General features: G+C 37.8%; 1 protein-coding gene across 2 annotated transcripts in view; it reads left to right on the forward strand.

The window, feature by feature from the left end:
- NDNF (neuron derived neurotrophic factor) overlaps positions 1 to 22217 on the forward strand; it is a 40906-nt gene that overhangs the window by 12290 nt on the left and 6399 nt on the right. For both annotated transcript variants that reach the window (XM_050792637.1, XM_050792638.1), the window contains exons 2-3: positions 14535 to 14723; positions 19960 to 20084. In XM_050792637.1, coding sequence (XP_050648594.1) covers positions 14535 to 14723; positions 19960 to 20084 — 314 coding nt within the window. The remainder of the gene's footprint in view (positions 1 to 14534; positions 14724 to 19959; positions 20085 to 22217) is intronic.

A 22217-nucleotide genomic window follows, 5' to 3' on the forward strand; every position in this document is an offset into this window, starting at 1 on the left:
GGCAGGAGGATCACTTGAGGCTAGGAGTTCAAAACCAGCCTGGTTTTGAACCTCGTCTCTATAAAAACTAAAAAAATTAGCTAGACATGGTGACACGTGCCTGTAGTCACAGCTACTTAGGTGGCTGAGGTGAGAGGATTGCTGGAGCCTGGGAGGTCAAGGCTGCAGTGAGCCATAATTGCACTACTGCACTCCAGCCTGGGTGACACAGCAAGACTCTGTCTCAAAACTAAAAAAATAAAACTAAAGAAAGAAGGTAGAGAAAAGAGAAAACTGAAGTAGTATTGATATAATAATATTTCTTAGAACTAAGAAAGGATATGGGCAATGTCTCTCCCATTCATACCTCTCCCTAAATAGAGGTTTAAAATATTAAAACTTGGTAGTCAATGAAAATTAAAGATCAGAAAGTTCTAACAATCAAAATCCCAGAGATGAAAATCCTACTGCTGCTACTACCAGATTATAGGTCTTCATGTTTTGGAAGTTTCAAAATAAAAATACAAGAGAATCGCGAGATTGGAAGAGATAGACCCATCCATCACCTAAAAATACATGAGAATAGCGAGATTGGAAGAGACAGACCCATCCATCACCTGGCTATTCAGGTGCAGTCCATGAACTGTCAACATCAACAACTCTTGGGAGCCCGTTAGAAAGGACCATTCTCAGGACTTACCCCAGACCTGTTGAACCAGAATCTGCATTTTAATGGGAAAACAGTGATTTCTGTGTCCACAAAGGTTTGAGCAGCATTTCTGTACACCATTCCTGTGCTCAGATCAGAATAGATCCTAAGCAAACCAAAATGTACATGATTTCAGAGGAAGGAGGCCCTCCTGAGTAATATGCTATTTTTGTTCTTACCAGGACATTTTTGTGTTCTTAAAGACAGAAAAATGCATCCTTACACCAGGGTCCTGGATCATCCAGCACATGTCATCACCATATGGCAGCCATGCCAGTGGATGTCCATGATGTCCCCCTCAACAGATTAGAGATATGCTTCCAGACTATTTAGGTTTCACACAATAACCTATTGTATATAAGTTTAGCACCCATAAAATTGTCAAAACATTCATATGTTATTTGCTATTTAGCCTATATTCTCCTGAAACAAATTCTGTACATCAGCAACGGTAGTCAACTTGAATGTTCTTTTTCATTTATTCGTTATGCACCCACAAAATGTCATGAGTATCTGCTTGATGTTGGGCTCTGTGGTCAGTACTATAACTTGTAGATATACGTAGGATTCCTTTTCTACCCTTAGAAAACTCCAGAATGTGTACAAACAATTTAAGATGGTCTTCAATAGAAATATGAGCATAGATAAATGCACAACCAAATTTCTCTCTCATTGTTGAGGATTGAGTCTTAAAGAATGAGTAGAAGTTTGCCACCCAGAGAGGCAGTAAAGGCATCCTAGCAAAAAAAGTGGCCTATGCCCAGGCTAGAGGCACTTACTGGGAATATGAAGCAGAGGGTGAGGAGCTTGTAGGAAATGAGTGTGGCAGAGTGCAGGGCTTGAGAGTGAAGGACCTCGTGGGCCGTAGACTTCATCCTCTGGGTAATGGGAAGCCATCTGACTTTTAAGTTTTTAGAAGAGTGAAACAGATTTTTGTTTGTAAAGATGCCAATGTCAGTACCGTAGAAAATGAATGAGATGTTGGAAAAGGGTATGAGAGCAGTTAGGTGAGACACAATAAGTGGATGATTTGAGGCATTGGCAATTTGGATAGAAAAGAGAGAACAAATTTTGGAGAATATGCAGCAAGTAGATTGGCAGGATTTGAGGATTAATAGGACATGGGGATTGAAAAGTCAGATAGCATGAAGGTCCCTAGTCTCATAACTGGAAAGATGGTGCTGCTGCACTGGCATGTCCTGATTTTCATGCAGCATCTTCGTTTACCCTTCAGCTGCCTCGTCAGGACCTCCTGTTACACTTCAATCCACAAACATGGAAACCGAGGCTTGGAGCAGTTGCATCATCTGCCCACAGTCACAGTGGTATGGAGGCATTCTGGCAGAGGAAGGAGTGGAACTCAGATTCAAATTCAAGCCTGACTCTTGAGTCTTGAAGCTAAGAATTAGCCTTGAGGGTTTGGTAAACAGCCACCCCTAACTTCTTTGCACAGTACAGAAATTTTAGGAATTTTTCTGATGGGAGGTATTTCAGATTGCTTTGCTGTCTACTGTTAGCTTCTTGAAAACAGTATAAATCGGCAAATATTTATCTAATGCCTACTTTATACAAGAAAACTAAAAACAGGTATGAAGGGAATATAAAGGGGAGTAAAAGGTAGTTTTTTTTCATAAACTTGTGTTATATAAGCCCCATGAAGAGCTTTTTTATAGGGACAAGAAAAATATAAAAATAACTATAATTCAAGTTAGACGAGAAAGTAACGTAAGAAACAAAGTCTTTGGTTTCGCCAGAGGACTGTAATTCCACCTTATTGGCCTCTGAAGTTCCCAGGGGACTTGGAGTAGGCACTTAATAAACACTGGTTGACTTATTGACAGTGTACAGGGAGAGCTCAGATAACAAACCATCTAAGTAAACACCACACTGTTGGAATCCTATTAAGAATTTCCCCGGAGATTTTATAGCCCTGTTTTGGGTATCTCACTCCGGAAAGTCAGGAAGCATCCTCCCTCTGTAGGGACACTTACTACCTTTCAAACTGCTTCCTTCAGTGGAATGGCTTTGTCAGATATGCCTTTATGTTGCTGAGCTCCAAGCTCCTTCCTCTAAAACCGCGCTGACCATGGGGACTGGCTGGGCGAGCCGGAAAGCCTCTAATCCGTCTCATCTGATAATGGACGTCAGAGCATCTGGCGTCCTCCCTGGGTTTAACACTGGCCAGTTATTCCTCACCTGACCTGACTGCCGTGCCCGGTGAGCCAGTGCCTGTCTTACAGACCCTGTGACTTGGCAGCGTGTCCCTCTTCGTGGCTGATGGTTGCAGTTAACTCAGGTGAGGCAGGTTCCCAGGTGCGAAGCCTGGGAGACCAGTGTTTGTCTTTCTGCTGTCTCTTCTCAGTGTTCTCATCTGTTAAAAGTCCTTTCTGCTTCCAAAATTGCGTGGCTCTGTATGGCTTACTCTTCATGCGAGCCCTTGCTGAAATGTTCCTTCCTCAGAGAGGGTTTCTTGACCAGCTTAGAAGGGCCCCTTCTTCCCAGCCTTCACCTTTCCAAAGGTCCTCTCTAGTCCCTTATCCTGTATCATTTTCTTTAGAGTGCTCAGTGCCCTCTGGGATCATTATACTAATTATACTTTGTTCTTTACTTGTTTTTCGTCCCTCTTATCCACTGAGTATAAGCTCTACAAGCTCAAGATCTTCACACTTCTTGTTCGCTGCCTCATTCCCAGCATGTCAGGCAGTGCCTAGTACAGAGTAAATGCCCTACACATATTTGTGGAATTACCCACTGAACTCCGTAATCCCACCATGCTTGCTCTTTTCTGTTGTCACTGCTTTATTAGTGGGTATTGCTTCTTGTTACATCACTGGAAGTTGGGTTATAAAAGATTTCTTTGACGGAAACTTTAGGGAGGATGCAACCCATGTATTTAACAGACATCGCCAGCAGAATCACCAAGGCAGTTTTTAAAACCGGGTTTGTCATAAGAACAGAAACATCTTTGAACTTAAATCATTTTAAGTAACTTGTCTTGTTAATATGGTGAGTAGAACTAGAAAAACCTTTTGAATGTTTAAGATCCTTTAAGTAGATAGTACATATGGCCTGAGATAGATGGAAAATATACAAAAATTCAAGGTCGTGACTGAATGAAATGATTGATAGTTTTTTAGTATCTTTTTTTCTTGCTGTACTATTCTGTTTTAGTCTTTCAGTTTTATCCTTGCTGTTACTAACAAACAAAATCAGTAGTTATCTCAGTTCGGAAGAGATAGTGATGGTTCGATTTGATCCATCAGTAGTGAGCAATTTAACATGCGTATTGCAAAATGTATGAAAAGATTGCTGAGCTGCCCTATGGAGCATTATACATCAAAGCTTGGTGTCCGTCCTAAAGATGCTGCCAGTCACTTCCTTACTCTCTCTAGCCTGGTTTTCTCGACTGTCTCGGTGACTGCAGTCAATTCCCTCCTAGTCTTTTCTTCACTGAGCTCACCATCTGCCACTTCCTGCTAGTACCTGTGTAGTTCACTACATTCCGGATTACTCCATTGCCTTTAGAATTCCTCCAGGGATGGTGCTTCTTTCCAAATAAGTGCTTAGTAGCATAAGTTATCTGGTATTTGGCAGGTGTGAGTTTCTAGGAAGGTTCATAGATTTTATTTAGCCTATCTGTTTGGATACAGCATATGAAGAGGTCTGGTCACATATACCAAACCGTAATATTTTCTTGTCAAATTTTCTTTGTACCTTCCGTATCTGTCTTTCTTAATTCTGTTTCTTTCTCATTTACCATAACCACTTTCCAGGACAAAAATATGCCTTCGAACTGCTTTCTCCTCTGGGTACTTTTAACAAATGGGTTGGCCTCAAATAATATGCATCCCTTCACTTAAAATTTAAGTTCAAAGAAGCGACTTCTTGGGGGGCATACTTCATGTGTGTATGTATTGCCTTTCTCTAATATGTCTCTTCAACCATCCATGTGTCTGGCAGATCACATTTCCCACCATGATAATTGAAATCAGTCTTTTATTTTTTAACCACACTTTCTACTAATTTCCACTGTAGCCTTTCCTCATTTATGTTTCTCATCATTTAAAGAGAATACCTTCCTCTTTTTCTCCTCTCTTCTAATACCTTCTTAAATATAATAACTAGTTTTTAAAACTGCATCTAAGATAGACAGCTATTCAGGCTATTAGATGCCACCTGAAAATTCTGTTTGACTAATTTATTTCTCTCATTTCTTCCATCTTTGCATTACTTTCTATTTGTCATTTTATCATATGCATGTTCCTACAATCAATGTGTTATTTTTTATTCCTCTTTTTTCCTCACTTCCTTCCTCCAACTTACCTGCACATTCTGGCAATCCAACTGCAAAACAGATCCCCAATTTTTCCATTATTCCTCATCTCCTCTCCAAAGTTGAAACAACTACCATCTCTACCATGGGCAACTGCAGTAGCCTTCATCTCATCTTTTTGTTTTCATAAAGATGAAGTTGTTTTCTGCTTTTAACACTACCTCTTCTCTGAAATTCATTTTCTACACAGTAGACAGGGCTATTCCTGAAAAAGCTTGGATCACTTCATGGCCTTTCCATGCTTAAAGAGCTTTCCACTCATGCCTGTAATTCCAGCACTTTGGGAGGCCAAGATGGAAGGATCACCTGAGCCCAGGGGTTTGAGACCAACCTGGGCAACATGGCAAGATCCCTTCTATACAAAAATTTAAAAACTAGCTGAGTAAGGTGGCACATACCTGTAGTCCCAGCTACTCAGAAGGCTGAGGTAGAAGGATCTCTTGAGCTCAGGAGGTAGAGGTTGCAGTGAGCCATGATTGCACCACTGCACTCCAGCCTTGGCAACAGAGCAAGACCCTGTCTCAAAAAAGTTGGCGGTGGGGGCCTTTCCAACACACTTGGAACAGAATCCAAACCCCTTAATATGGGTGTAAATCTTTATGTGATTGGCACATACTTGGTGCCGAGATAACTTACTTGGTCTTCCATTCTTCCCTCACCCACTCTGTTCCACACTGATGTCCTTTCCTTTTGTCAATACCTCATGCTTAGTGCAACCTCAGTGCCTTCACACCAGCTATTTATCTGCCCAGAATGCTTTTTCTCCTGGTATTTATTTGCTTCATTGGCTTCCTATTGTCATTCAGATGACAGCATAAATGTCATCTCCTCTAGGAAAACTTCTCTAAATACTCAATCTAAAACAGCCCATCACCACACTTTCACACAAGCCTATTTTAATTTTTAGCATAGCTACCAGCAATGGTGTTTTCTTGTGTATCTGTTTATGTGTTGCCTGTCACAACCACTAGAACACTCACTTCCTGAGGTCACAACTGTTCCTAGAAGAGTACCTGGCATGTAGCAAAAACTTATTATATAGATATTGAATTAAAATAATAAATGAGTGGAAATGCTGACTTTGGACTCTGTTGGCTGGGCAGGTACATTTTGCCCCATAAATAGATTCTAAGTTCCTAAAATATATATATTTTTTGAGACCTCACAGTACCCGGTTGAGATTGGAGCATGACATCAATACTTGACAAACTCTTATTCTCTTCATCTTTGCTCTTTTGGACATATTTAGGTTTTGGTATCCTAAGAAATCCATGGAGTGACTTACTGAAGAGTTAACTTCTTGGATAAAATTGCTATAAAAAAATCAAATTTTTATGGTGCTACACACTGCAGGGACTCAATATTTTTTGTTGACCACAACAATTCATGCCTCACCTTCCAGGCTGATATGTGCTGTTGCTAAATGCTACTGGCGCACTGCCATGCTCCATCTTAGCTAAATTTCAGTAGAGAATGACGTATGCAGTTTGTAAACTGCTTTGGGGAATGTTGCACAGGAAGTCATTTTCATTTTGTTGCAGATCAACAGGAAATAAGGCTTAGTTGCCAAACAAAAGCAAGAAAAGCAACCAAGCATATTATTCCTTCCTTTGGGGCTTTCTAAGAATCATTAGCATCACCTAAGACAATGGAAGTTATCCCAGCTATCTCAGTTTCACATGTAGAGGACATTTTGATAGGAAGAAGGTATTTAGTATTTTGTTCGAGTTTTTCTTTGCATTCTCCCATACACTGCTTTTGAACTTTGTCATATCTTCTAATCACCCATCTGATACATTTTAAGAGTTTTACTCCTTTCTTTATTAAAATGGGTCTGGCTTCCTGAATTACAGACTACTATCTATGGGACATTTATTTCGGCCAATTCTATTGTTCATTATTCTTCTCATTGGCATTAATATTGATGGGAATACAAGATTACTTACTTTAAAATCTGATCCTCTTTGAAATAATTCGGATTGTATAGGCTTGGCCATCTTTTAAATTAGAATGCCCTAACGTTATCCCTGTTATGAACTCTGCATCATGAGACTCAGAGGGAGTGCATGACAGAATGGAAACTTTATTCGAATCCTTGGCATGTTTTAATTTCACATTGCTTTTTTATATTAATTTAATTTCCTTCCAGAAGGAAAGTTGGCAGTCATTTAGAAAAGTGCTAAGGGAGGTTGGAATGATTGCAGTTGAAATGCATGTGCAAGTCCCTAATCCATAGATTATTGACATAATGAACTCTAAAACCCTTAATAATCATGCTACTGTGCACTGACAGCCTGCATTTAGAGAGCTTTAGTGCATGAGTTCTGTACATAATGTCGGTTCTACTTTGTTGAGCTGGGTAGAAGTTGGCATGTTATCACAGAGCGAGAGCTCACCTAGCATGTGCCAGAGACCACTCCTCAGGGCAGACCAGGAATCCTTTACTTCCATCTGCTTTATTTCTCCCTTTTCAAATATGGAAATGTCAGTCTGTAATAAGCTATATTTCCTTCAAATTTTTAACAGATTTGGATTTTTAAGAACAACTAACTTCAGACATTTTCATTGCTTGCAAAAGAAAACAAAATAAAACAGCTTTTGGGAATTCAACTTTTGATTGTTGCATTTTTGCCTTGAGGGAATCCGTACATTCACGCTGACACATGGTGGACATTCAGTATTCAAGTGTGCAGTCCCCTTCGCTTGCTGCCCAGCAAGTCAACACCAGACACAAGGCTCTTCCCCCAACCAAAGCTATATATGTTTTTCTTATACCTTGACCAAATGCTTCAGATTTATTATCAAATGTGACATGAATGATTCAAACAAAAACAAATGCCCTTGAGCTTAAAAATGGAAATTTAAAAGACTAAATATTTGCACTTAGGAAAATAAAATGACAGAAATCTCTGTGGCAGACCATTGCTTGAAATTATTCTCGCTAAATTATAATCATACACTTTCCACTCTCTTTAATTAAACATTAGATTCCATTTATTCTCAATACATTCGCTTCAAGTAAATCAGAATGCCCATCCTTTTTTGTCATTGTAAATTTATTTCAACTTCGTGGCCTGCACATGATCAGGCACATTAGGTAATTTTTATGCGAATCTCAGTGATACTATATATTTTTTCAAATTTTATACTTTATGTTATCTTTATACTGATGAATCTGATATTAAATTTTATAATATGTAACTTGTATAAGAGCTTGATGATATTTTTGACAGCTACATTTATACATTTCTGCAAAGAACTTGTTGTTGGTGTTGAAGGGATGGAGGAATTTGTTTTGATCATATTATCACAGGTAGGTAAAGCTGTTGGCTGCTGTTCTGAGGAAGCTACAGTTTGAGAAAGGTCACGGTGCCTTAATTTATATCACGTCTTCTATTTTGAGAGCCTTGGACCATTACATGAAAGGCCAAAAGAACTTTATATCTACCAGATTTGCAATTGTTTGAATTGCTCAGATAATATAACCAAATAGCAGTCTGTAAATATTAAAGACAAGCTTTCTCTAGTGGTTGAAATAAGAGTCTGCTCTTAAGAGTCTTAATTGTTATATGTGGTAAAACCATTTAGTGGAATTTTAAGAAAAAAAAGTAGCCAGATTTATTTCTTATCACTGTTCATACAATTTCAAATAATAAATGTTAGCTAACTGAACCAGTGGTTTAACCAAGGTGAATAAATTGACTTTCTGATCTTATGTAATTGCAGATAAATTTTGCAAAATGACAGTAGTGGAACTGCTATAGACATTCTGGGGCAAGTTTAATTTTTTTAGGTATGTTGTGCTTTTTTTGTGATGATAGAGGTAATTCTGGGCATTTAATTGATACAATAAATTACTCAAACTCCCTTTAAAGTTTTACTTTGCTTGTCACTGACCATTTTATAATTCACAAGCATTTCCACAGGTCTGTGGGAAAAGGATATGCCAGGTCAGTTGGACTGTTTAATTTATCTAAAAGTTCCATAGACTATGAAGTTCAAATTAATGCTAAAGAAAGTCTTAGAATTGTTTGTACATGCTCAGTTATCCATCATTTGCTCCACTCCCTACTCCTTGAAGAGCAATAAAAATGCTTTAAATCTATTCACTGACATTTTCTTTAAAACCGGAGGTGATGAAGGGGAGAACAAGTACCCATCACCATAGTCCTAAAATATTAGAAAGAATCCCTTTTCCACATCTCTTGAGTTGTATAGTATTTACCTGCTCACCAGAAAGTGGGCAGCAGATATTCCATTTTTATATTTAAAAGTTTTCTCTTTGGGGACTACTACTCATTTGCCTTAACTCCAATATCAACTGATCGAACTCATAATGTTTCTACATTTTTGATCTAAAAATATGTGTGTGTGTATATATTCATACACCATATAAACTAATTATTTACTTTGGATTATCCAAACCCATCTCTACCTTTGTAAGTATAGACTATATGGTTAATCTTTGGCCAGTTTTATTTCCCCTTTTAACCAATAGGATATTGGCATTCCAAAGAAAAATATCATATCACCAATAATCTGTTTTCTAAAGATTGAGGTGTATCAAATCATTAGATCATTTTTATTTTCTCACCTCAGTTTTAGCAGTATCTGAGGACTTGTGCCAAATATGAAGAAGGCCTTTGACAACATAAAAATAGCAGAATTATATATTAGCATCTATATCTTTTATTCATTAGCACTTTTCAATTGAAACAAAGTCAATTTTTTCAGTTACAGAATAACACTACCAAGTTCTTCTGGGTTGTGGATAACTGTGCAGCCAAGTTGATCTGCCTAGCAAAATAAAAATATTTGGAATTATCCTAGCAACTTTCAACTTATGTTTTAACTAAAGCCTCAGTTGTAGAAAGATAGCAAGATTTGTTGCTGTGCAAACACATTTCCTACATCATCCACCAGATGGCCATGAAAAAAGAAATAGTGCTTAAAGTGAAACTCTGATTGATGTTATTTAATGTAAAGTTTAAATCTGGATAAGCTCTGTCTACCTAGAAGTAACAAAAAGAAATGAGAGGAAAAGTTATGCCATTGGAGGGCACTTTTGTAATTTTAGGAAAAAAGTCTGTTCTTATAAAGCAATTTAAGGCTTTTGCTTAAGAAGAATGAATTTTCATTGTTTATTCTAAATGACTAGTTCTTAAACTGTGTATCTGAGAGAGAACATTTTATTGGGAGGGGAAAATGTGTAAAATCTTAAAACCACCATTTGAATAATTTTTATCAGCAAATGTAAGTTCTAAAAATATATACAATGTATCTGCACCGTCATTTTTTTGATTAGCTATATTCAGTGCTTCTTTTAAATACATTTTAACTTCTGCCTGTAACCTCACCAAATCGAACAAGCCATCAATGCTCCCTAATATTTAAATTTTTCCCCAACAGTAGTTGCATGTTATTAGATAATATTTGTAGAACCAGAATCTGACAGAGTATAAATTTCTGTGTTTGGGGTCCATACTAGTTTTTAAAACTGTTTTGAAAACTCTGTTTTGCTCATAATTGGTATAGCAATTAAGATGGTTAAAACTGTTTCAGAAAAAAAAAAATGTGGCCTGATGGAATTTTATTTTGGGAAATATGATGTTTTTGATAAAGCAAAAGATAAAGTTCAGTCTCTTACCTATTTATTGGTGATCATCTAAATAAAAACATATACCGGAACCAATAAAGTAGGCAAACCAGTAAAATAGTTTAATAAATAGAAGCTTAGTGTCAAAAACTATGAAAGATTTGAGATTTTAGCCCACTTGCAAGCTAATAAATTAGTCTGTCATAGTTTCATGGATGCTAGAAGAAGGCATGATACTCCTGGGTCAGAGACAAAGGACGTGATTACTCACAGTGATGTATTACTCAGGCAGAGTATCATTATTTTCTTCCACTGGCTCCCTGACCCCCCACTTCCCACAGGATGATGCAAACAGGGCCAGAGGGCACTAGGCCATGTTTGGATTTTATTACAGGAGAGGATCCCTGAATTTAGGGACATAAAATCTTTTATAATGGGTGGTAACCATGCCTGCTGTTTGCTCCAGAGGCTTTATCTTCCAAGGCTGCTCACTATACAAATATCCTTGAAAAGATAACGTGGTACAAAAGCAGTCAGTACTTCTGCTCCCAAGTACTTCTGCAAAAACAAACACAGAGACCCATGGAGAATTGCTTCCCAACACTTACTCTGCATAATCCTATAACTTGAATTTGTTTACTAATATTCATTTGTTAAGTAGCTGAATTGGAGAATATATAATAATCAGATTTACCATATTTTAAGCCACCTATAATAAATAGTTCATGTTTTTTATGTCGGATAGTATTTATTGTCTGACCTTACGATCTAAGTCTCACTTTGATCATTTTTAAAATGAGAAAAAAGAGTAGTGCCTACATTATAGTGTTGTTGCTAGCATTAGATGAAATAATATACTTAAAGAACTTAGAAGAATGCCTGGCATGTGGCATGTACATGACAAAATTTATTAATATTGTTTTTATCTCAGAATTTTTTTTTTCTTTTTTTGAGACGGAGTCTTGCTGGAGTGCAGTGGCATGATCTTGGCTCACTACAACCTCCACTGTCTGGGTTCAAGCGATTCTCCTGCATCAGCCTCCCAAGTAGCTGGGATTACAGGCACCCGCCACCACGCCAGGCTACTTTTTTGTATTTTTAGTAGAGATGGGGTTTTGCCATGTTGGCCAGGCTGGTCTCAAACTCCTGATCTCGTTATCTACCCGCCTTGGCCTCCCAAAGTGCTGGGATTACAGGCGTGAGCCACTGCGCCCAGCCAGAATTCATTTTTTATAAGTATCTGATTTAATAAAAAGAGAGTTATTTCCTAGGGCAGTTGAGGATGCAGGGAAAGTTCCTATCAGTCAACACTATTTCTCTAACTCAGGGGCTGACCTAAATATCCCAGATATCCTGAGTCCTTAGGCAGCTGGTCCTGCTAAGTCATACTGTGGCACTGTGGTTGGCAGCTTTGTGGGCAAGCATGGGGCCTAAGGAGGTAAGCCTTGAGTGGCTCTGAGGCAAATACACCTGTGTATCTTGCTTTCAAGTGCTCTGGTAGCATGTTTGCTATAGGTTTCTAACAAGTACAGAAAGCTAAATTCTAGCTATTTCTAAAGAGATTTTCTTCTTTAGTTGGCCTCGTCTGTTCTCACAAGGCAAGTTTTGGGGATGGTACTACAAAGAGAAATAAACTGGTACAATTGTATGTGGCATGTCTATGGTATTTCTAAACAGAGGCAGCATATCAAATGTCATTTGGATTTTCTGTTTTTGTTAGCTCCAAACAAAAGAGGAGCAGAGAGGAGGGACAGAGAGCGGTGAGGGAGGTCCCATTCAGGTCAGTCCCCCATGTCCTTGCTTGGTTAGATTAGATCAACTTAGTCTTGATTTTGATCCATCCAGCCATCTTTTGCAGACATAGCCCTTGCCTACTGTTAGCAACTCTCATGAGCTCCCACTGACATCCCCAAGTTCTTTTGGATTTCTCCTTGACAATCATCTGGATTACTTCATGCAACTTAAGAAGGCCTGGTCTTACTCTTAAACTGCCAGCTTGTTAGGAAGAAAAGTTTATTTCAGTCACAGAAGCATTGCTCATTAGAGATCACCCATCCAAAATCCTCAAAAAACTGAGGTCCGGAGTGGCTAGGTGAATTGCCTAAGATCACACATCTAGTTAGGAATTGAAACTAAACATCAAGTTTCTTAGCTCTCAGTTGAATTTTCTTACACTTGCAATACAATTAAGAAATAAGAGTGGGAAGGAAAAACCTCATAATAAGTTATTATGGCTTTCTGGAGAGTTATTACAGAGGATGAACATTGGGCTCTGCAGTCAGATCCACCTGTATTTATATCCTTTCTCTGCTTACATAATGGAAGTTTATTTTTGCATAGGATAGCAGCTATTTCATAAGCTTATTGTGAGGACTAAAAGTTGTAATGCAGCTCGTGAACTTAGCACAGTGCTTTGCACATAGTAGCTCTAAATCACTGCAGATATTTTGTATGGAAAACCGCAGAACACAGAGAAGAAAAGAATATTTGGAAAAAAGTAAAATGCTTTTTGCACAAGCTCGCTGTGAAAAATCCACCTCTCATGTCCACCTTGTAAAAAGGAGAATGTTTATTTCCTTCAAACTATATATTTTTGCGATCTGAATCTATTTTTGATAGCATCCAAAGAAAGATAAAATGAAAATCAAATGATGTTTTAGAGATTGATTATAGTAATGTCTATTTAAAAATAAAACTGGCATTCATTTCATCTTGAATTATCACAAACATTTGCTATTTCAAGTACCTCAGTGTAAAAACACTATATTTCTCTAATGCTTTAATTCCCTGACGCATGTTAAGTCCAAGAGGTAAAGGAAAACAATTATTTACGTATTTCTTTCTGTGAGAAAAAAAATGTACCAAATGGTCAGAGGAAGCAAAGTTTTTTCATGACTGTCATGTCAAGGAACTTGCCTACCTGGGGCTTCCTGTTGGGAACATCAAGACATGTGGAAGACAGTGTCTTCGACAACACCCCTACAACGATGCAGTAGAGAATGATCCATCATTACTTAGAGGATCTTTGGTGAAAGTCAGTGACAAATGCCAAAACGTAACTTAGTGAAAGTACTCTGCTGGAAGTTAAGACAAATGTTCCAAATATACACCTTTCTGACTTGATGTGTGAGTAGGGGTTCAAGCCCATTTTCTAAAACGATAGAGGTGTATATGTCAACGTTGTGTTGAAGATTCTGGTACCTGATAACAACTAGACATCAACAAATAACTCATCTTGTGATTCTGGATAAATTGCTTAATCTGTGAGAGAGATGAACTTTATGATTTATAAATCCCTGACTTAAGAAAATTTGATCTTGGAAAAAGCATAATACTATATAGAGAGTTATATATGTATAATCCCTAGTCAGATTTTAGGGAAGAATAAAAATAATTGAGCAGTGATAATTTTCTGGTTCTCAAAGAGTCTCTGACTTACGTTGAATGTAATAGTTCAACCGTATCAGCAATTAGCAACTTGTCTGCTGAACAGTGATACCAGCCAACCATTGGTTTAACTTTTATAATAGTTCGAAGAACTGACCTTAAGAGATTATTTTCATACAAGCTTTGAGACATTGATACAATGTTATCTACAATGTCCATATAGGCTTCTGCTGTAATGAAGTGAGGATTTTCTCTCTCAATACCCAGAGAAGTTAATGCAGCAAGAGTCTTTTCATTTCAAAATCTTTTCAATGTCTGAAATTCTAGTGAATTTATTCTCAACATCATGAAGTCGTTTGAAGAAAAAATGTAGTAAAGTTGCCTTCAAGATCATGTGCATATATCCAAAATACGTGATGTGTCCCTAAATTTCCATCAAAGCTAAAATAGTGTTAACCCTTTAGAAAGTCTGTGACTTGCCTGAGTGTCTGCCTACAAAACTTATAAAGCAGTCATTTCTGTTGCCTCAGGATGGTGCTGCTCCACTGGTGTCTGCTGTGGCTTCTGTTTCCACTCAGCTCAAGGACCCAGAAGTTACCCACCCGGGATGAGGAACTTTTTCAGATGCAGATCCGGGACAAGGCATTTTTTCATGATTCGTCAGTAATTCCAGATGGAGCTGAAATTAGCAGTTATCTCTTTAGAGATACACCTAAAAGGTACTCTCCCTGCAGTATTTTCTTTATTAAAAAGCTCACAAAGGATGCCTCCAAAAAAGAAAGTAACCTTTAGACCTAGTTTAGGTAATTTACATGTCACCCTATGAAGAGTATCACCGATTTTCTGTAAGTAAGGGGGAAAATGGTAGTGCAACTTCTCATTATGAAATAAAGGCTGTTTGATTCTTGCTGATTGTCATCTCCTTTTGGGTGGAGGAGGCAATGCTTGCACTTCTTATATTTTGGAATGATTATTTTCTTCTTTTCAGTACAGTAGGATATTTCTAAGAAGGATTCTGTAGGATTAAAATGAAATCAATTTTCATGAATATGTATAATTCTTCAAGAATTTGCATTAAGTTTTGTTTTTGTTTTTGAGACAAGGTCTCTGTCTGCCCAGTGCAGTAGCATGATCATGGGTCACTGTAGCCTCAACATCCCGGGATGAATCAATCCTCCCGCCTCAGCCTCATGAGTACACCTACAGCTGGGACTGTAGGTGTGTGCCACCTTGCCCCACAAATTTTTAAAATTTTTAGTAGAGATGGGGATCTCACTATGTTGCCCAAGCTGGTCTCTAACTCCTGAGCTCAAGTGATCCTCCTGCCTCAGCATCCCAAAGTGTTGGGATTACAGGCGTGAGATACCACACTTAATGCATCATGTTTTAGGAGTATAATATTTCTTCAACAAATATTATCAGATTCTGAGAGAATCAAACTAAACAGTCATAAAAACTGACACTGTTTATTTACCTTTACTCCAACATCAACAAATTGGGCTCACATAAAGTTTCTAAATGTTTTGACCTTTAAAAAAATATATAAATAATATAAATAATATGTTATAAATTAATTACATTTAAAATTACCTACTTTATAGTGCTCAAACTCTTTTCTCCCTTTATAAGTTTAGAACACACAGTTAATCTTTGGATAATTATATTTCAAAACCAGTTTTTCCTTCTAACCTGGGATACAGTGACATGCCAAAGGATTAAACTGTCTCAGAACATATAATAACCCATTTTCTAGAGATTGAGGTATATCAGATCATTGGTCATCTTTTCAGTTTTCATTAACAGTAATCATGGAAGGAGGTGGTCTGAACCCCTTCCATTTAATGGCCCAGTCATATCTCCATCTGGTTAGTCAAAATACATTAACTAGAGTGAACTATTGTTTGGATATCATTTCGGCACTGCTCGAGTGAAATTATTTGTTTGCATGACCACACTAGACTAGTAACTGACTTGTCAATAACATATAAAATAATTTTGAATCTTTAAATGACATTCATGAGAGTAAAGGCAGAAAAGGAAATGATGGTTACATTGAAGGAACTTACTGTCTCGGTCCTGACTAAAATTGAGTCTGTGAAAACAGTAAAAGGCATACAAAGCAGTCCTCATACTTCTAGTTATTCTTAACTATTAACTGAGTTCTTGCGAACACATTTGGCTTTTCATATTATTTTGTCCTTTGAAATTTACATGTGAGTGAAATCAAATCAAAAATTTTCTGTAGAAATTACTTTCATTTCCCAAATGCACTTGTGCACTGCCTTCTTTGCAGTATACTTTAAATACAGCATTCCACATTATGTAATCAAATCACTTAATTAAATAGTTCATCTTGTTTAGTCTTCCAGTTTCTTAAAAATAAGTTGCCTTTAAGAGTTGTTTTAGAGATTACACTTCTGAAGAAAAGCTCCATGTTTTTATTATGAGACATTATAAAACATTTTCTATTTTTATTTCTTTCTTTTATTCATTCTTTATTTTTATCTTTTTTCCACCAATAATTATTGAGGCCCTTGGTATCCACAATATGAAAAAATGTTAACATACATTAGTAAAAGCAGACTTATACTAATAAAGGATTATAGCTACAAGTAGAAACTTCATTTCTGGGTGTGAAATATGCAGTGATAAGCACACATAGATGTTGTTTATATTCCAAATTAAAAAAGAAATTCCAGATAAAGTTTCACAGCAGTAAATTTAAAAAGACAACAAATGCATTAATTATTCTTATGTTTGTACATAAATTCCAAACGCTAAATGGCTCATGGTGTGATTATCCCTCAGCTTTGGCACTATAATGTGGGGCCGTGTTTCCTTAGTTATTATGTTTCTGTGTCCCTCACTTGCCAGTAAATATCTCGAACATGTAGATTACGTCCTGTCATCTCTGATTGTCACTCTCTTGTACGGTTGCTTTGTGCAACTGTCGAATTGTGCAACCATCAAATTGTTAAGTATATTCAAATTATCATTTATTCCTAATCTAAGTGCTTCCATATGAAAATGTTGACTTAAGAGGGACTCCCTGCTGCTTTATATGCATAATGATTATCTTGTGGAATGCAAGCATTGTTTTATTTGTAATAGGTTACCTATGACCTATGTTTAAGTTACTAAGACACAGTTTGGGAAATAAACTACTTCCTTGTGTGAAATGAGAACAGAAGGTAATAGACAAACTTGGACATTGTTTTTTTCTGTGCCGTTAGTTAGCTCTGCTATTCACATAAAACCTAAAATCAAACAAGAAGTTTTGAACACTCTTTTACTCACATGATACCAATCTACTTCTATTGTTGTATCTATTTCTTTGTAATATAGATAGGTTCAATTGTGTTTATGTGGTTAATAACTCCCATGCAATCTGGCCAAAGAGACAAAATTCTACTCACAAAAAGTAGACTGCATTAAAAATTAAGCCTTCCGACACTCTGTTCAGGAATGCTTATGGTACATTAAACTTTCCATACAGTAAACAATTCAATCATCTATTTTGTCTAGATGATTGTTTAACTTTACTGTATTATGAATAAGTTGCTTTTGCATTTATAGGATCTTCACTTTATTTGACTGCCAACTGCCTCCCGGCCATTCTCCATATCCAAAAGCATCTTGGAATGGTGGCAGTGGAGGGGGGAAGTACTTATATTTCAATTCAGATTCTACGTCTTCAAGTAGCAGCAGACTCTAGGTATATGAACCAGGCTAGAACAAGAAGTGTGGTGTTAGGATTCTTAGGTTTTATTTACACATTTAGTAATTCAGATATTTTAAAATGTTGACCAAGTACATACATGCAAAAATCTGTGCTAATTGCTAGGAACACAAAAGCGTGATAAATGAACCCTAACAGGGCCCTTGTGAGTAAAATGACATTAATCAAATAATAATATAATTATATAGTCACAAGTAACAATAAGTGCCCAAAAGTAAAAAGTATAGGACATTCTGAGAATACATACGAGGACCTGATCCAGAGTGAGCTGGAAAAAGCATCCCTGAAGAAATAACTTTAAATGTGAATATGAGTCACAAACCTCTGTAGTGACAGGGCCTCTGCCTACCTCACCTGTCTCTTGTCCTGTCACTACCCATTTAACTCTCTGTGCTCAAACCTCAAAGGACTTCTGTAGTTTCTGAACCGTACCCACCCTGCCATCTATGGGATGTGGTTTTCTCTGCCTGAAAAGAACTCCTTTGCCCCAACTCACATTTAAAGTCATTTCTTCAGGGATGCTTTTTCTTTAGTCTCAAAGACTTCTCAAGGAATGTTTGTGGATGAATTAATGAGTAGTTTCCCATACATCCACTTTCACCAACTCCAAATCAAAAACTGCAGCAAGAGGAATCTCCTAAAAAAGCAAATGTACTGTGTGATTTCCAGCTTAGAGTCCTGTCGGAGCTTTAGATTTTAGCTTTGGGGAAAAATTCCTTAATTGTATGAGCCTGGATGAGGTAACACAGGGAGTGAGCATAGGTAGAAAAGAGATGTTCAAGCACAGTCCTGTGGTTCACTCCCGACATTAGAGTTCAGGGAGGTGAGAAGGAACCAGCAGAGGAGACGGCTGCGGTCGGAGGCTCGGCGGTCAGTGTTGGTCAGGGTTATGGAGAGAATAGGAAGGCAAGAGATATCCAGGAGGTTCAATCCACAGGAGGCAAAGGCTGTTTTTCTCTGCATGGAATCAGTGAGCAACTCTGGGCTTGCTAGAATCGAAACCACTGTTTCCTCATTGGCAAGATTATAGGTTTTGAAAGATAATTAAATGAAACTGTCTAAGTCATTTGGAGTAAGAATATATGGTATTTCTATAGTTAAGCAATATTTTTATTCTTTTTAAGGCATTACAATAAAGGCTCAGGGGAAAGCACGGAGTAGAACATTTGATTTTTTAAATTTTGTTTTAAAATCATTAACTTATTTAATTCAACAGAAAACCTGTGATAGAGGAATGTGTCTTTCTACTGACTGACACAGTGTTCTTTACTTTTTAAAAGTATTTCTCAAAAGATGATTAGATAATGCCATTCAAAAAGATATGAAATGGGCCAGGCATGGTGCCTCACACTTGTAATCCCAGTGCTTTGGGAGGCTGAGACAGGAGGATCACTGGAGGCCAAGAATTTGAGACCAGTCAGAGCACCATAGTGAGACTCCCATCTGTGCAAAAAATTTAAAAATCAGCCAGATATGGTGGCACACGCCTGTAGACACAGCTACTCAGGAAACTGAGGTGGGAGGATCATTTGAGCCCAGGAGTTTGAGGCTGCAGGGAGCTATGACCACACCACTGCACTCCTTCCTGGGAGACAGTGCAAGCCTGTCTCAAAACAAACAAATAAAAAGAGATGAAATAGTAAAGCTGTGAATAAAAGTCACTAATGTAAAAATGTGAATACAGCATTATAGTGCCAGAGACAAACATACACTTTAGGACTAGGTTGCTGTGAAAATGATCTTTTGAAATAGTTGTAACTATGTCAGAGTGCCCTCAAGGTAATGTACAAATTTATCACCAAATGTATGGAAAGCACAGCACCTTTAGGGCATCAAACCTGGAAATTTTCTTGGTTGTGATTCATTTTGCAATGGCAGGGCATGTGTTAAATAATACCACACAACAGGTAAGTGTTGATTTTTAACTCAAAATACTTTTGAGTTCAATGTCTTTTATTTCACACTGTATTTGTTGATGATAAATCTGGTTGCAGATCCTTGAGGCAGTTGGACTTCCACAGTTAATGCCGTGTCATGTTTTGTGTCAAATAGCCGATTTTATTTTCTGTTAAGAGAAAATACAATGACATTTTATGAAAATTTTATAAAATTTGTAAAATGAAAACAAAATTAAAACCAAATTATTTCTCTGGTAAGTCTTGATTGTAAATGTTAGAAAGAGTTACCACGGTCTAAACTGGTCCACTTTCCCACAGGTATTTCTTTGTGGTTGAAGAAGACAATACTCCATTATCAGTCACAGTGACGCCCTGTGATGCACCTTTGGAGTGGAAGCTGAGCCTTCAGGAGCTTCCGGAGGACACAAGTGGGGAAGGCTCAGGTAAGCAGCGGATAGATCTGCCCCTGGACCTTTGAATGGATGGTTTTAAGGCTTGTGAAACATACAAACTTCTGTGTGTTAGTAAGAAAAAGCAGCATGGGTGCACAGGTGAAGCTGAAGGTATGAGACAGAGATAAGGGAGGTGGGAGGGTGGCATCAGATGACATTGATCCTGACAAAAGGTTAGGAGAGACAGGTACGGGGACTGATGGCTTGAGGAGAAGGGGAGAGGTTTGGACTAGCCACTATGGCTGTGGTCTGCAATCTTGCCTAAACATCCTAATCACATATAAGGCTTTAAAAACTGCTGATTTAATTGCCACGGGGTGAGGTCCGAACTTTGGGATTGTTAGCACTGCCCTCCAGGTGATTCTAATATACAGCCAAGGTTAAGAACCTCTGATCTCCAGGGAATAAGAGATGGCAACAGAGAAGCAGAGAGGCATTTAGTAGTAGTTAAAGGCCAAGATGAAAACAAAGTTAGTAGGATGAATGGGCTAAGCATTTAAAGAAGACATGATGGAGAGCAAATAATAAGATAAAAGGGAAATGAGAAGAGTCTGTATGACACCCTGAAAGCTCTTTAAGGGCATCATAGGTTAAAGGTGAAGGCTTGACAACGGTGCCCTACAGAAGACCATATATATAATCTCTCTCTATATATACACACACACATATACATATATATAGCTGTATATATAGCTATACATATACATATATATAGCTATGTATATGTATAGCTACAAAGGCTAGCTATAGTAGTTACAAAGAGGAGCAAACATCACAATTAGGAAAATTATGGAAGTGTGTTTGGGGAGTAAGGAGACCAAGATACAGAAAACGAATCTTGATGGGCCTGTTTTTCTGGGACAGGGTCTCGCTCTGCCGCTTAGGAGTGCAGTGGTGTAATCTCGGCTCATTGCAACCTCCATCTCCTGGGCTTAAGCAATTCTCCTGCCTCAGCCTCCCAAGTAGCTGGGACCAGAGGTGCATGCCACTATGCCCAGCTAATTTTTTTTTTTTGTAAAGACAGGGTTTCACTGTGTTACCTAGGCCGGTCTCAACTCCTGAGCTCAAGCGATTCGGCCTCCCAAAGTGCTGATTACTGGCGTGAGCCACTGCACCTGGCCAAATCTTGATGTTAATATATCCGTTTGATGATTGTGTTTAGGAATATGAAATTCTGTATAGCTCACTTTCAACCTGCAGTGATAAACTGGGAAAGGTTTCTTCTCACTGCAGCTACCCAGTCATTCACCAAGCCCTGGAAACTTATGTATACACTGGTATCTGTGTGATATCTGCTACCTACAGTAACAAAATATGGAAAAATTAGTTTAGTTTTAACACTATTCCTATGTTATTCCTGGGTGCATGTTCTATACGTTGAACCTTAAACACTCTTTTTTAAATTTTCATCTTATTTTATTTTATTTTGAGACAGGGTCTTGCTCTGTTGCCCAGGCTGGAGCATAGTGGTGTAGTCATAGCTCACGGCAGCCTTGAACTCCAGGGCATAAGCAATCCTCCTGCCTCACCCTCCCAGGTAGCTGGGACCACAAGCATGTGCCACTATGCCTAGCTAATTTTTGTATCTTTATTTTTTGTAGAGACAGGGTTTCTGTTTGTTGTCCAGGTTCAGCTTCAAGTAATCTTAGAGCCTTAGCATCCCAAAGTGCTAGGATAACAGGCGTGAGCCATGACACCCGGCCAAACATTCTTACTGGTACTTTATATTCTGTATTTTAATCAGATTGTCTAGTCCTTCTAACAGTAGTGAAATTAGCAAAATGACTGGCCATCCAAATGCAAACTGATACATTTCTTTTGGTAAGCAGATTGACAGTCAGGATTCATAATATCTCAAAAGTTTACAGTCTCTGACCTGAAATTTTTACTAATTGGATTCTGCTCTGAAGAAATAATTGAAATTCAGAAAAGCCTCACACATATATAAGAGCATGATGTATAATGGTCAAAATAAATATTATCTTGAATACATTTATAAATATTTTTACTTATGAACATGTACTATTTTCATAATGGAGAAGAAATAAGATAAAAGGATAACTTAAGGCTGGCAAGCCACAGTGTATGCCCTGACAGTAGCCTGTGCTTCTCATGTGTCTTCTA

The sequence above is a fragment of the Macaca thibetana genome, chromosome 5 (genome assembly GCF_024542745.1).
Source record: "Macaca thibetana thibetana isolate TM-01 chromosome 5, ASM2454274v1, whole genome shotgun sequence".
NCBI classification, from domain to species: domain Eukaryota; kingdom Metazoa; phylum Chordata; class Mammalia; order Primates; family Cercopithecidae; genus Macaca; species Macaca thibetana.